General features: G+C 35.1%; 8 protein-coding genes across 8 annotated transcripts; 3 read left to right on the top strand and 5 right to left on the bottom strand.

Annotated features, from left to right (window-relative positions):
• Positions 1-113: 113 nt before the first annotated feature.
• Positions 114-401, bottom strand: RO3G_00032 (uncharacterized protein; the record flags this gene model as incomplete). Its single annotated transcript, XM_067654623.1, has 1 exon — positions 114-401. One exon carries the CDS (start codon positions 399-401, stop codon positions 114-116), a length of 288 nt encoding a protein of 95 aa, XP_067510724.1.
• Positions 402-714: 313 nt separating this feature from the next.
• On the top strand, positions 715-2,446 carry RO3G_00033 (uncharacterized protein; the record flags this gene model as incomplete). Its single annotated transcript, XM_067654624.1, has 2 exons — positions 715-1,972; positions 2,169-2,446. 2 exons carry the CDS (start codon positions 715-717, stop codon positions 2,444-2,446), a joined length of 1,536 nt encoding a protein of 511 aa, XP_067510725.1.
• Positions 2,447-3,317: 871 nt separating this feature from the next.
• RO3G_00034 (uncharacterized protein) lies at positions 3,318-4,004 on the top strand (the record flags this gene model as incomplete). The annotated part of the gene is made up of 3 exons (XM_067654625.1): positions 3,318-3,342; positions 3,523-3,619; positions 3,668-4,004. 3 exons carry the CDS (start codon positions 3,318-3,320, stop codon positions 4,002-4,004), a joined length of 459 nt encoding a protein of 152 aa, XP_067510726.1.
• Positions 4,005-4,472: 468 nt separating this feature from the next.
• RO3G_00035 (uncharacterized protein) lies at positions 4,473-5,457 on the top strand (the record flags this gene model as incomplete). Its single annotated transcript, XM_067654626.1, has 3 exons — positions 4,473-4,979; positions 5,024-5,332; positions 5,383-5,457. The coding sequence occupies 3 exons, from the start codon at positions 4,473-4,475 to the stop codon at positions 5,455-5,457; spliced, it is 891 nt and encodes a 296-aa protein (XP_067510727.1).
• Positions 5,458-5,494: 37 nt separating this feature from the next.
• RO3G_00036 (uncharacterized protein) lies at positions 5,495-6,103 on the bottom strand (the record flags this gene model as incomplete). Its single annotated transcript, XM_067654627.1, has 3 exons — positions 5,495-5,537; positions 5,582-5,716; positions 5,769-6,103. 3 exons carry the CDS (start codon positions 6,101-6,103, stop codon positions 5,495-5,497), a joined length of 513 nt encoding a protein of 170 aa, XP_067510728.1.
• A 606-nt stretch (positions 6,104-6,709) lies between these two features.
• On the bottom strand, positions 6,710-7,882 carry RO3G_00037 (lipase; the record flags this gene model as incomplete). The annotated part of the gene is made up of 1 exon (XM_067654628.1): positions 6,710-7,882. The coding sequence occupies one exon, from the start codon at positions 7,880-7,882 to the stop codon at positions 6,710-6,712; it is 1,173 nt and encodes a 390-aa protein (XP_067510729.1).
• A 4,145-nt stretch (positions 7,883-12,027) lies between these two features.
• On the bottom strand, positions 12,028-12,378 carry RO3G_00038 (uncharacterized protein; the record flags this gene model as incomplete). The annotated part of the gene is made up of 2 exons (XM_067654629.1): positions 12,028-12,143; positions 12,234-12,378. 2 exons carry the CDS (start codon positions 12,376-12,378, stop codon positions 12,028-12,030), a joined length of 261 nt encoding a protein of 86 aa, XP_067510730.1.
• A 678-nt stretch (positions 12,379-13,056) lies between these two features.
• Positions 13,057-13,553, bottom strand: RO3G_00039 (uncharacterized protein; the record flags this gene model as incomplete). The annotated part of the gene is made up of 3 exons (XM_067654630.1): positions 13,057-13,103; positions 13,155-13,186; positions 13,243-13,553. The coding sequence occupies 3 exons, from the start codon at positions 13,551-13,553 to the stop codon at positions 13,057-13,059; spliced, it is 390 nt and encodes a 129-aa protein (XP_067510731.1).
• Between the last annotated feature and the right edge of the window lie 1,928 nt (positions 13,554-15,481).

Below are 15,481 nucleotides of genomic sequence, written 5' to 3' on the forward strand. Positions count from 1 at the left end.
AAAACCTGAGAGATCTGAGGAAAAACAATTGCGATTATTCATTGTTATTCGTGTGTAGGCAAGAGTAAGAAGAAAGTATCAAAAGTAGTGATCGAAGATCAAGAAGAAGAGGCTCAAGTAGTGATTGAGATCTCAGACACCACACCTGAAGTAGAAGAAAAAAAACAAGAAAATAAGGCGCCACTCAGTGCTCGTGCAGCTAGACAGGCAGCCATTGCAGCTGGATTATACAAGACGGCAGAAGAAGAAGAGGACCAAGAAAGCATGGAAGAAGGTGTAGAGTATAGCGAAGAAGAGGAACAACAAGAGATTGATTTGAAGGAAGCAGGAGAGGAAGAAGAAGAAGAAAGAGAGATTGAGACAGTCAAAGAATCGAAAAAGGAAAACGAAGATAAAAGCATGGAAATACAGCTTAAAAGATCAAGAATGTAGCGTAACTTTATCATCATGATTATCATGTATTAATATGATGTGTTAGTCCACTTGCTACAGATTATAACGCAGTTAGTAATTTCACTTATTCAGAAAAAAACACATGCATCCTTCAACAAGATGGTGAAACCTATTTATTCATTGGTCTTAAAAAAGGACAAGTAAAGTAACTTAAACAAGACAACCAACGGTGGATGTTAATCTATAAAGTAGGATTTGGTATTCATGGGACAAATACTAATTGCTCCCTTATACGGTGCGATCACCATTGCCGGAGCCACCATGAACTCCAATCGACCTGTACCTGATCAAGTTTCTGAACACGACGTACCCGTTCATTTCTATCCTGTCTTCTGTCCTCGATCACACGCCCTCTTACGTATCACATCCACCACGACCGATGCGGCCTCAGTCCAACCCCACACGAACCCGATCGAGTTGGATGAAAATTTACTGGGAGCCGTCCATGAAGAATTAGACATGAGTGAAAAGTTTGAGACGATTGTGGTCATTAAAGATTTAACGAACGGATTGGATGGTGTGAAGGATGCGGTGGGAGAGCACAAGAGTCTGATGGGATTCAGAAAAAGTGAGGCACTCAAGGATGGATCGGTCATCAACATGCTACCCGGTTTCCATCCTGTTCTCAAGGTCACACCGGGTGCCAAGGCCCTTCATATCCCAGCCTCATGGGAATCACATACCCTCTTGGCTTTGAACAAGGAACGGGTGGTGAGTGTGGTTTGTGGTGGAAAAGATTTGGGTAAATCGTCATTTAGTAAATATCTCCTGAATCGTCTGTTGACCAAGTATAAGCAAGTGGCCTATATCGAGACAGATCTTGGACAGAGTGAATTCACACCTTCTGGTCTACTCTCACTTCACTATATCCAGCATCCCGTCATGGGTCCATCCTATGCCCACCAGCAACTTGAGCCTGCCCGCAGTTTCTTTTTGGGTGCTACCTCACCTCGAAGCAATCCAGAATATTATTTGGCATGCATTAGTGAATTGATTAGACATTATCGATACCATCAATCAGAAGAAGATGAGGACTGGGTTCCTCTGGTGGTCAACACACAAGGTTGGATCTCTGGTGTGGGATATGAATTGCTGATGAGTCAAATTCGAGAGATTGGACCAACAGACATCTTTGCTATGCGTCACCCTACTGTGGAGCTCAAGAATTTGCCCTTGTGCTTTCCAATGGATGTTTTGGCAGCGACCGAGGAGGTTTTGCTGAGTACTGCTAAACCCGAATTGCATTATCTTGATTCTTATCTACGTGAGCCAGGTGTGATGGTATTGGGTGATGCGTTTAACGCGTTCAAGATACGAGACTTGACAATGGCTTCCTATTTCCATCAAGTAGAGATGGGTGAAGAGGGTTATTTGATGCCTCAGTGGGAATTTAGAAAACATATGGTAGATCGAGTGCCTTGGGTGGTGGATTGGAGAGCTCATTTGAATGCTATTTGGATGACTTTTGAAGAAGTAAAATTGGAGGATTTGTTCTTTGCTTTAAATGGAAGTGTGGTTGGTATATTAGGAGATGTGATAGATTATAAAAAGCAAAAGGGACCGAATCATGAAATAGTAGAAGAAGGAAGATTTGTAAAGTGTGCTTCTATCATTTGCTGTTTACTCAATCGTTTTAAATTAGATACCTCCGACCTATTACAACACACAAGATAGATTACCACCTCAGCCAGAGATGACGACATGTTATGGTTTAGCCATTGTTCGTGCGATCGATCCCAATCGACATGCACTCTTGTTATTAACGCCTCTTCCGGCGGAAACACTTGAAAAGGCATCTTGTATTATTAAAGGAGAACTTCAGCTACCAGTGTGGTCCTTGCTGGATGATAAATTAGAAAAAGGTGGTGGAGTAGCTCAAGTGCCATGGAAACAAGTACCTTATGTTGACCCTAATACTTCAGAAGGAGTAGGTAATAAGGTATTGAAGGTTAGACGTAATTTATTACATAAAATGAGAAGAATAAAAGAATAAAATTTCCCTCCTTTTACACGCACATGCTTTGTATAAATAAAGAAAGTATGACAAAGTGTGGAAATACACTTTATTGGTAAAGATCGATCGTCAAGGCAAAAAAAAAAAAAAAAAAGGATCGAGTGATGGAAATGATGATTATTTCACGTGTAAGCCTTTATTACTTGCTGCTATGAATAAATAGGGGATGGGGAAGACTGTTTAGAATGTGTTTAATATACTTCATAAAAAGTGTAAGTATCGATTTCTTAAAAAGGAAAAAATCCTTTTTTTTAAAAAAAAAGAGAACAGAAAGTAAAACAAGACAATACGTTTTTATATTCACAAAATAAAAAGAGAGGTTTATTTATGATTATTGTACAACTGGCCAAACAAAATAAATTGACAGGGTCCAACTCCTTTAAACAGTGTTCCTTTCCCCCCAAAAAAGTAATTTCCCTCTCCCCCCTCATTTAATATTAATATTCCAAAAAAGGCAACACCATTTTTTACCGATCAAAAAAGAATAACGTTTTGACTTATTTCTCCTCCCCTCTCCCCTCCCTCCCTCCCTCTCTCTCTCTCTCTCTCCTTCCCTCTCTCTCTCTCTCTCTTTCTCGATCTCTCTTCTCTCCTTCTTCTTTTTCATCTCTCTTTTTTTTTTTCTATAAAAAAGGAAATTTTTAACTACGACATAATCCATTGTTCATATTCATCAACAATCATGGAAATACTAGAGATCATAAATAGTCAACCGAATTTAGTAGAAAAGAAACCTCATAAATGTACTATGCTTGGATGTTCAAAATCATTTGGTACAAAAATAAACATTTGTAATCCAATAGTTAATAACAATCATAACTATAAGGTCGTCGCTCTGACTTGGCAAGACATGTCAGAATTCATACAAATGAAAGGTAAAAGAACAAGATACAACATTTGAGATCAACTGTAACCTTCCTTATTCAGACCATATGTGTGCCACGAGCCAAGCTGTGGAAAAACATTTACCCAGGTAATTGCTACTTTTTCTTTTTTTTCTTTGCTTTTTTTTTTACTAAATAGAAATGGTTCAGAATAGATTTCTGCACTCAAAGTTCATTCTCGCACTCATACTGGTGAAAGACCTCATCAATGTGAATACAAAGAGTGTGGAAAGACATTTGGTGACAGTAGTTCATTAGCCAGACACAGGTTAGTTTTTATGATCATTTATAGTTCAAATCCTCATCATGTATGTAGGCGTATTCATACAGGCAAACGACCCTATCGATGTTCACTTGATGGATGCAGCAAGTATTTTGCTCATAAATCAATTATGAGACAACATCAACGACAATCACACACATCTCAGACAAAGAAATCAACTTTGCAGTGGATATCTTGGAATGAAATGGTAATTCCTCGTAAAAAGAAAGAACAGGAAGAAATGGGCTCACCTACTTCATCTGAACATACCATGGATGATGAACCAACTTTTTTACCCAATCCATCCTGGTTACCTCCAATCATCAAACAAGACTTTATTCATGAACCATCATCTTTATTATTGAATTATCAACAACCTCCATACTTTTAAATCAACTTTTTCTTTTATGTTTATGCCCTTCTCCTATGCCTTTTCTCTTTTATATGTTTGTATGCAATCATGTCCTTTATAATAAATAACCACGAATTTCTATGACCTCCTTTTATTTGTTTACCAAAGACAATTTCATTTTTTATATCAACATGTTGGTCTCTGGCTCCTTACATATGCCCTGTTTATAAAGTGGCGAATATGGTTTAATACAATTTCCTATTCACTGAAATACATGTCTGTATCTGTTGCATAAATAATAGCTGAATGGAATAATTTATTGCTTTTTTTTTTAAAAAAAAGAATAAAAATAAAAATAAAAAAAAGGGAGAGAGAAAAAAAAAAGGTTCTCGTAACCTGTTCTTTTTCACTTGCCCCCTTAAAAAATAAGGTTGACTTGCTTTTCGTTTATCTTTCAAAATACGATTGTTTCTCTTATCTTTTTCTTTTCTTGTTTTGAAATGTAAAATGAGTGATAAAAGGAATATATGCTTACTTGTTCAACAATTGACATTAGAAAAAGATAGAATGAAATATAGTAAAGTGATTGATATGTCAAATTCGATTCAAACAAGACTTGACAATCTATACAGCTGCGATACAATCAATAGTTATCCTACTTGCTATGTATTCAAAAGATTAGATAGAGCCACTTCTATGCAATTCAATCTTTATTGTAAACAAAGACAGCAACAAAAGACAAACTCACTATTCATTCATAAATCACAGATAAATAATCGTACTAGCGACATGAGTGAGGATGAGGATGAAATATTGGATGTGCTGCCTTGTACTATTCATAAAGCAGTCAGAAAGAATGCATCAGTGATACGAATCGAAAAGACGACTACAAAAACAAATCATCAACACAAACCTACTTTTAATCATGGCTTAATAACTCCTCCCGAATCACCTTTTAATCAAAACGCATTCGACAATCAACTCTCTTTACCTCTACTCATCCATGCACACAAGGTAATCATCCTCAAGCCCAACTTTGCTTACTCATCTCTTATTAGAAGACGCACAGTCTAAAAGGTTTGGTAAACAAAACATTTCGATTAAACCAGTACACAATCAACAAGGCATCCTCAGCTTCTGATGGACAGCTACTGACTGCATTCAACACATTCACTGGAGAACCAAAACTGATCTTAAAACTCATCATCGCTTTACCCGACAACACAACAAACGATCAGCAAAAAAGATTTGGTTTTACATTTCAGCCCACTAAACAAAATGACCACGTCAAGTTATCCCTTATCCCTGATTCCTTGGTCAAGGAGGCCCTTGTCAACTGGATGGACTCTCAAGGAGAACACGATTTGGTAAGTCAAATTCAATTCTATTTTACAACTTTTTGCTCATCTCACTACAGCCTCCTTTAACAAAAGCAGATGAAATCATAAGAGACAAGAAAAAGATTTATGTGGTTTATGATTCACATTTATAACTTGGTATTGTTGAGCAAATCAAGTCCTGTTAAAGCTTCAAGCTGCTTGACTGCGTCTTTTGTGTGCCCCATCTTCACATCTAATCAAAATGCATGTAAATAAACTAGCAACGCGAATCTATACTTCTTACGAATGGTTGTCATGCCAAGTTGTTTAGCTGCTTTTAAATTGATGCCAATGTCATCTAAAAAGATGGCTTCATTCGGTTGAATGCCAATGAGATCACAAGCATAGCAAAAGATCTTTGGATCAGGTTTTCTATTCTTATTTCAGTCTCCATTTAGCCTACATGGGGCATAGTGATCTATACCTTAAGCCAACAAGGCGTGATTCTATAAAATAATCAAATAGCTTACGTAGCTTTAATGCAGCAGCTGCACCCATAGCTTCTGCTTCTCTTAAATCATCCTCAGGTAATTCAAAATTATTTGTTAATGCAGCCAAAGTGTATAAACCACTTGCTAAATTCAACCGTGAGCTCATGTCCGCTCTTTTTTGATCAGACAAACCTTTTAGACGTTCAAGTGCAGAATATATAAAAGGATCTATTCTTGCTCCTTCTGCCATCATTGTCTTGAACAATATCTCTCCATCCACCGAGACATCTGGAATGGATCGTGGTACAGCTGTGATGAATGAGTACATGCTTGCTATTTATTATTCACTACCTTTTCCAGATTTCAAAAGATAATCTTTATAATGCTCCTTGTTGACTGGGTTGGACAGTTGAAGACCAAAGTCTTTATAAAATTCATGCAGCTTGAGTTCTCCTCTTTCCAGTCTCTATAAAATATAAAGTTAAGCTTTTTTTTTTCAGGGCATATGTTTAAATCCTTACTTGGAAAGCACCATTCTCTCCTTGTTGTACACTATCATGGCATGTTAAAAGTCACTCAATCATTTTTATTGGCTACTTTACATTGCCACATTGATATAATTTCTTGGTAAACCATGCTTTTTTTCATAAGCATGGATACCTGCCATAGGTGAACCCACACAGACTCCACCTATAAAAAAAATGTTATAAAGAAAATTTTCTATAGAATGATTTACCAAGATCAAATATAATCGCTTTAATTGTCATTTGTTTTAAAAAAGGAAGAAAAAAAAGGGGGGAGAAAGTGAACGAATGTTTTTTTTTTTTATTTTCCCCACAGAGGATTTCTACTGACTGATCGTTTTTTAATAAATTTAAAAGTCAGCAATATCACAGTTTTATAAATAAAAAATAATGATAGATCCACCTTGCCTTTAAGAGCAATCACCTTCATCAATACCAAAGTACGACAGATGATCTGAAATAGAAGTAAAGGGCACGATCGAGTTACTACAGTATTTGGTCTCAATCTCAGCAGTACAGATCTGAACGTTAGAAGTACCAGACTTGATCCAAGACTCAACACCGGGATGAAGAAAGCCCATGGCTTGCGTAGGCACATGAGGTACAATGTCTCGTTTGTTCACTGAGCGATAAAAAGGGATACCAGTAGATTCGACATAGTAAGCAAAGGTCGGGTTGCCCACACGAGGACCGCCGACGGTATAGATGCTCAAGTTTTTACTGGACAGTCTTGACTCGCGTTGATAGAGATCCATACCGGCCAGCAAGGCCTGGGCTCCACCCAGTGAGTGCCCGGTGACGATGACCTGGTAAGAGGGATAAGCCGTCAATTGGTCTTGGAGGATGGGGAAGTAGTCATCGACAATTTGATTATAAGACGAGTAGAATCCAGCGTGCACCTTGGCACCATCCACAGGGGTATAGTCCGTAAAGACAAAGACCAGGTCGGTGATGGCGCTTCTAAAGGAACTTGTGCCTCTAAAGACCACGTAGAGGGTCTCTTGCTCATCACTTCTCAAGATGAAGCCATGGGTGTCAGAAAGAGTGGAGGTGAAGGAGGTCACCACTTTTCCATCAGGAACCCATTTGAGACACTGAGTACAGTTCCAGCTATTACCAGGCACAACGCTTTTGCAGTAGCCTGTTGAGGCCACGCCTGCGTACATTGTCAGGACCTCGACTTGAGCCGCGCTGGCCGTGACAACCTCATCCTCCGAGGCATTGGCAGTACTGTCGGAGGCTTCGATGGAGGGTGCATCACTGGGCAAGTCCAAGGTCATGCCGCCCACTTCTGTATCGTCTCGCTTGCTGATCGATGTCAAGTTGCCGCCGTGAGCAGTATACCACTCGGTGTTCTTTTTGATATTGTAAGATTCGGATTCAAGATCACTCGCAGAACCTGTGCTCGTCGGTGGTGAGCAGCGACTGGTGATCAAGGAAGGTAAGGCGCTCGTGGTTTTCGTTGTGGTCCTTTTGACAACATGCGTTTTACTAGAGACAGGAATAGCAGATGAACCGAGTATGAACGAGAACACGAGGAGACTCAGGCCGATGCCTTGTGAGATAGAAATGAATGAAACCATTTTGCTTGACTACAAAGAATTGGATAGAGAGAGAGAGAGAGAGAGAGAGAGTAAAAAAAAAAAAAAAAAAAAAAAAAGATTGATTGTTAATGTGAATTAGTTTGAAAACGCGCTTTATTTATATATACATCCTAAAGCTGTAATAATCAATCGCTATTCAATAAAAGGACTTTTTTATACACGGAAAACTGTGACACACATGAAGATCAAGTAATTTAACAGTGGCACCAAGTGACATGATCGTAGTTATAGGGCAATAACTTCTTTATGAATGTCGTACACAAGTGATTTTCCTATAAAAAATAAGATAGTTTCCCATAATATGCTTTGGATGAAAAAAGAAGTATACTTTTCAATATAATTGAGTTGCTATTTTTAATAGAATATAAAGTACATGATAACTTTGCTATATGAATAATAGATTATGTTAAACTCTTTTTATTTTAATAATTAAAGTTGATATAGGTTACACGAGGGTTACGATATATCTCATCTTTTCCCACTTTTCGTTTCTCAACCTTTCCCTTTCTTTACTCCCTTTGATACTTCATTCACTGCTCTATATTTTGGTATGATAAAATAATAAAATTCTATTAAAATGTGTTTTGAACTGTCATTATTTGTATTATAAGATTATAATAAAGTTATGATTTATTTGAACACTGAGATCTAAAAGTGGTACAGCTAGGTTGCATATATAATATTTCACACAAACACCAGTTTCTTGGCTTATTGAAATTAGTCTCAGGTGAACTGTTGTCATTGAATCAACTTTAATATTGTAACATTTGGGTTTCTTTTGAGGAAACTCCCCTATTTGATCCTCGGAAACTTAAATATATTGTTCGAACTATGAATTCTGTTTGTGTAAATGAGATAGCTATCTTTACAAGAAGAATAAAAGCTTGATGGGCTTTAACAAAAGAAGATTATATGACTTGTGTTGGATGATAAAAGTAACTTTAGAGTCGTAATTGATTGAATGCAAAGACTGTACGCGTACGTTTTAGACACATAATGGCAGTTTGTCATTATTTGGACTGTACTAGTGTGGTTATGTTATGCAGAGTATTATGAAATAGAAAATGTTCTTTCACTTTTTTTACACATGATTTTGGATTGAATGAGAGACATAAAAACGTTACAGAGAGAAAGAAGGTGTCTTGAAAGATTTTAAAGGATGATAAAAGCTAAAAAAAAAAAAAAAAAAAAAAAAAAAAAAAAGTCGGCATTATCCTTGCTCACAAGAAGAACACTTATATCTTCTTCAGGTATCCTACGCTTTTAAAAAACGAAAGGTAAATGAGAAAAGAGGAACTGTTATAATTGCTTTGTTTAACAGTGAACCTTTCTTACACTAAAGCAAAATAACTGTGTGCCTAGTACGAAATCACATAAAAATGATATTGCTAATAATAGCCAAATACCTGTGCTTATAATCAGATGCTGTATTTCTTTAAAGTGTCTACTTTAATAATGCTTTAGAATTCTTTTTTTTATATATCAATAGTAAACCATTGGCGGTTTATTGCACTTTATAAAGTATGTATCACAAATATGAAAGATTACAGATAGTGTAAGCTCTAACAAAAGATGGTATAGATTAGTATTTCTTGTGGGCAGGATAAAAAATAATCGTTTGACATTTAATATGCATAAATCATCAAGAGAAATTGACAAGAAACGCTGACAAAGAATAGGGTGAGTTTTACTTTGCAAAAAAGAAGGTGAGTCGACCCTTTTTATGGATTTTTTTTATTCTTTAAAGAATTGAACTTGATGGAATAGTTAGTTAAATAAGCGAATCTTCACTCCTTTTGTTTAAACGAGCATAACAAGAAAGTACCTTGTACACTTTTTCACGAGTACCGAGTCATAAAAACATGTCCAAACGAGGCTTTGCATAAAAAACCACGTATATGTCGATGTATCTATAAAAAGCTACCGAATTGATACAAAAGATTGGAATCTAGAATATGTAAAAGTATGGAAATTTTATTGTCACAGTCAACGTGGAAACCTGATGGGCTTATTGACTGGTTCGATTTACCTGAGTTATACCAGAAGAAAAAATGGGCAAGATCAGTTGGAAGGATAGGAAGTTTTGATAGGACACCCAAAGGACTAGATCACAAGCATATTTCTTTGGTTTTTTTTTGTAGAGATAAAGAGAGGACAGGTTTCAGGTTGTACTCTAAGCTATCATACCCCATCTGCCTTGTCTCGATCCTTTTTTTTTATTATTATTACTGTCTACGAAATCCATTCTCATAGGCTATATTTCACTATAGAAATCTCACGCTCACACACATACACAAAATGTATTGATGTGAGAGGGTATTTTGAATAACCAAATGAGTATTAATGAACTGATGAGGACTCGTCGTTACCGTTAAAAGCTTTCTAAAAAAAAATCAAACATGGCTCCAAGATCATATCTACTTTACTTTGTTTCCATGTTCATATACTAAATGCATGAAAAAGAATATCTGGAAAACGTTTTGATGAGAATATACAGGTTTCAGAGATAAGCAAAAATAGGGAAAACGCACGCACCCACAAAGTTCTGAAACAGGGTCTGACCGTTTCTCGGCATGAAATGGGTGAGTTAACAAAAAAGGTTTAGTAACTTTAAAAAGTAATATCGCTCTTCGAATATAACAGGCGTATCCTTTAGAAACAGATGCTCTATACTTTGAAGGATGTGTTTTACTATATATAGACCACATGTCGTATTTATCAAAGAATAAATGTCGTGTGCTCAGAAATCAAGAATCTATCCTACAAATGATTGAAAATATAAATGAAAGTAAAAACTCATTTTTATAAAGTAAGCGATCGTGCTTATATCATCAAGACTTGTATGATTCAAGATGCTAAAAGTTACAAATTGATTGTCTATGCTCATGGCGTAATAGTCCCCTTAATCTCAAGTATACTGTGTTGCCAGCTGTCAGGAGGCGTGAACTGGACGTCCTTTTCCCGCTATCTTTGGGTCCCTTATCAATGTGACGAATACATCCCCAAGCATTTATTTGACGCCATCTAAACCTCGGTATAATCAGATTCAAAGAATTGGAAGAGATGGGCAAAAATGAATTCTTGTTCATGATTGTGCAATTATAAAATACGCCCATGACTCTTTATTTTTGATCATTCTTATTCTCTATAGTATCGTGTCAATACATATCAAGTTCATTGGCTGGCTATCTTCTATAATAGAATGGACTTGTACTATCTTTAATGACTCACATTCAATAAAAAGACTTTTGATGGAATATGCACTTTAGGAAAAGAGATAAAAGCGCCAAGCTATTCTTGATTTCTGAGCACACGACATTTATTCTTTGATAAATACGACATGTGGTCTATATATAGTAAAACACATCCTTCAAAGTATAGAGCATCTGTTTCTAAAGGATACGCCTGTTATATTCGAAGAGCGATATTACTTTTTTTGGAAAATGAAACTGAGAGTGGAAGAGCGAATGAATTGATTAAAAAAAAACAGTGGAATCAAAGATGGGATCGAGAGGGCTAGACAAATGAATCCCAACAAAAAAAAAATAGATGTAACACAAAGTTAAAGCGGCATAACAAAGGTATTTTACTTTATTCCCAAGGATAAGGATAGAGTTGCCATTAAACAATCCATGTGTTTAATACAACTTTTGATTGCCACAGAAGGGAGAAAGTTGATTAAGAGTATCACAAAGAAGAACAAAGCCTTGTTACCTAAGCATACGGACTTTCTTGGCTGAAATTGAGGCTTTTATTACACAATTGGGGCTTATGTTTGTGAGAGATAATGAAATGATAATGGAAAGGAAATGGTTTCAAATGATCGATTTTAGTGTATTAAAATGAATTGCCAAGCAATTGACTTAATTATTGCGTAAACTATTGAAAATTCTAAAGGAGAATATTGACTGATTGATAATCAAAGAGGAGAGGATTACTGATTGTAAAGTAGTTTTTATTAAAAAAGGAGAGAGAGAGAGGTTGAATGGATGATAATAAAGATATGAAATGTTTAATGTACAAGGATTAAAAAGATGGATTATAAAAGGGAGATGAAAGGAGGTATGATAAATATATATAATGACATCTACGTGTAGACACATACAATTATAAGGAGTTAAACATTAAGCGGCACAACGTGGAGTGAGACTTAATCTCAATGTTCTCTGAGGTTGTTCGAATATTAACATTTCTAATTCTTTTGCTTTTGGTGATGGTTCATTATTTTCTATGCTGTAATCTACAGAACCATTAAAAGAGATTGAAGAAGTAGAAGATCCTCTACGTTTCCAAAAGAAGGACGAAAACGAATGATGACCTGATGACATACTTTGATGATGTTGACGACGGTTCTCTTCAATGCTTGCTCTATTCTGTTCAGCATTTGACATCCTACGTGCTTGACTACAAGTGGCGGTTGAATTTAAGAACAGTCTTTCGTCTTCGCTCAAGTATGGAATATGGCAGTGAGTCATGATGAAGGTATTTAGGATAACAAATAAAAATAAAAAATATAAAAAAATGACCAAGGCTTTATATAGTTGTTTGACGGGTTTAAAAAAAAAATGACTGGATGTGCAAAAATTAAAGTTCAAAAGGTCAAAATGACGAAAACTTTAATCATTATTGAAAATAAATGATTTCCTCCTAAACTGAACCTATCTCATCCTTCTTTTTCTCCCCCCTTCTTTTTTTTTCTTCCCACTTTTTTTATTCCATGGTTGCTCCCCTTTCTTAAAAATGCTGTTTATATCTAATTACTCCTTTGTAAATCATTAAGCCCCTTTCTTTTATTGTTTTACCATGTTTACAATAAAATTTATTTGTCTCACAAGATTTGTTGTTGTCTATTTCAATGGCTGTCATACAATTCAATTCATTCAATTCTTTTCATCCGTTTAGCGATAAGAAATGAACTCAGTACACATTGTTGATTGCATAAATATGAAATGAATGTATTTGGTATCGATCTATTTTTAGCCAATCATATCATTTGTTATCATGCGTATCATCATAGAATTAAAAATGAATGAATTCGATCCTTGTCGATTGATGTAAGGAAAATAAAAAAAAAAAATTCTCTCACACACTTTTCTCTGCCCTGATTTCCCACCTGCAGAATGATTTATAAAGTATTTTATTAAATACACGTTTTAATAACGTGCACATTGACAATTAGAATAACAATAAGTACCAGGACCTATTTGATGTTTTATTAGCTTTATTTTCTTGGGCATTTTATCTTTCTTACCAAATCTATAAATACAATCTGAATTCGTTCGACTATGAATGATAAAATAAGTTAATGTTATCCTGAATAGATACGCCACATATTTTACCAATTGCATCCAGAATAATAACCATAACGTCTCCTTGTTAATCCTGCAGCGAGACCAACAATGAGTCCGATGATGATACAACAACAGATAAAAGAACAAATCCTTCTTTGTAATCCAAGTCTTCGGTTCTGTGGGGGGGCATAAAACTGTTGAACTCTTTGCCTTGGCCCTTGATTGTTAGGTGGTTGACTAGGAGGTGGAGGTGCATAATTTGCATTCTCTGGTGGTGGTTGATAATAAGTTTCACCTGGTGCTTTTCCAGCTTGTTGATGATAAGCAGGTGGTGGTACTTGGGTATTATTTTCCATCATTTTTTTTATATAAAAAAGTAGTAGTAGTAATAGTAGTAGTAATAGTAATAAAAAAAAAAGTAAAAATATTGAATTTATGCAAAATATAAAAAAAAAAAAAATACCAAGTCAGAAACCTCTTGTTTTGAAACCAATTGATCTATTACGTCTTTATTTTTTTAGCTCAAGAAATCAATCCATCAGCATATTAATATATCATGTTACAATCAATGGCTTCTTTACCTTTTAATGAGGCAAATGATATCATTATGAGTTTTGTTTAATAATGGCGTAATCAATACACACCAAAAAAAAAAAAAGAATCCTAGTAACAGAATAATAATTATGTAAATCAACTACACTTCCTTTACATCAAAAAGAATTTGTTCATACGAACTGAATCCTTCCATCTTTTATGTGATGAACAATGAATTCATGTTCTACTAACACATGGATTGAATACGCATAAACTCTTTGAATACATTTTTTTGATCTCGAATTATTTTAAAAATCATACATGACATGTTTACATCTCAACATTTACATTTTTTGTATCAAAAAGTTCTTTTTGGCTCATACAACAAGACTCTCAATTCCACACATAAAAAAATGTCTGATTTTTTTTTTAAAAAAAAAAAAAAAAAATTTCAAAAATTGAGACTGCAGTTTTTAAGAAAAAGAAAAGACGTGTGTTTTTAACATCATCTCATAAAGAAAAAGGATATTCAACAATAATACAAAGCTTATTGGCATAGTGAACAGAGAATCATCTTAATTGAAGCACAATAAGCCACTGGAAGACTGGATGAAAATCAAGTAGGATGACTGTTGATTTTATAGGGAACATGTTTACTAAATTTTTTTCTAGTGAAAAGCTTAAATAGAGCTCAAGTGGGACTACTATTCTTCTTATTGTCCATTCCTTCTTGTTTGATTGTAATACGAATAACTGGTAAGTTTACTTTAATAGTTGAAGGATGCTTTTTTTTTTTTTTTGTTATCAAAAGATGACACAGGCATTTGACTTTAGCGTCGCAATGACGAAAAAACCCTAGCTACCTAACATTACTTGCTGATGTAACAAAAAAAAAAAAAAAAGCAAAACTTTACATTTATTTTTCTATTTTATTAATACTTGTATTGTTTATAGGGTTTTCTTAAATTTAAAAAACATTATTTTTTTTAAAATAAAGACTAGCTTTGTTATTTTATTCTCTACTCAATTGATGCTTTCAATAAACTTTGGTATTCGATTCGACATTAAAGTTCATAGTTGGTCCGAGAAATCTTACGGATCAATTATTTTTCAAAGTTAAATAAGGTTTAAAAAGGAACTTCCTTGATTTCTAAAGGGAGGAAGAGAAACCTTTTTCGATAATCAAACACCTTTAAAAAAACCTAATGATCAAGCGTGTGAAGAAACGATGGTTATGAACTCATTTCTTTTTAACGGTTTGGTCATATTTTTCATTTGAGTTATTTGATTCGTTTTCAACATGAAGCTTTTTTTTTTTTTTTTTTTTTTTCATGAGGGGCGGTTGTTGAAGTATTTTTTGATAAAGAAGCAATTTTATGAAGGAAAAGTCATTCAGATTGAAAAGTTGAATCGATCTACGAAAGCACATTAAAAATCAACTATTTGGATTTGAATCAACTGTTTCTTATGACCATATTGTAATGAAGGAAGCTTCTCCCAAGAAAGAAAGAATGTTTATACTGACAAAGACCGCAGAAGGTATTTCCATTTTTTTAATAGACAGACTTAGGATGCCAAAGCAAGCCTATAAGAATGGCCCCAAGAAGGATATATCTTTATAAAAAACCAATCACACTTCCGACAGGCCAGTGAACCAGCTGGACAAAAAGCACAAGAAGCTTCCGGTTCACTTATTCAGCAAAGATGCTTCAGCAACTATTCAGGACGCAGAGGATGATTTGATCAAGAATTT

The sequence above is a fragment of the Rhizopus delemar genome, genomic scaffold, assembly GCF_000149305.1.
Source record: "Rhizopus delemar RA 99-880 supercont3.1 genomic scaffold, whole genome shotgun sequence".
In the NCBI taxonomy this organism is placed as follows: Eukaryota; Fungi; Mucoromycota; class Mucoromycetes; order Mucorales; family Rhizopodaceae; genus Rhizopus; species Rhizopus delemar.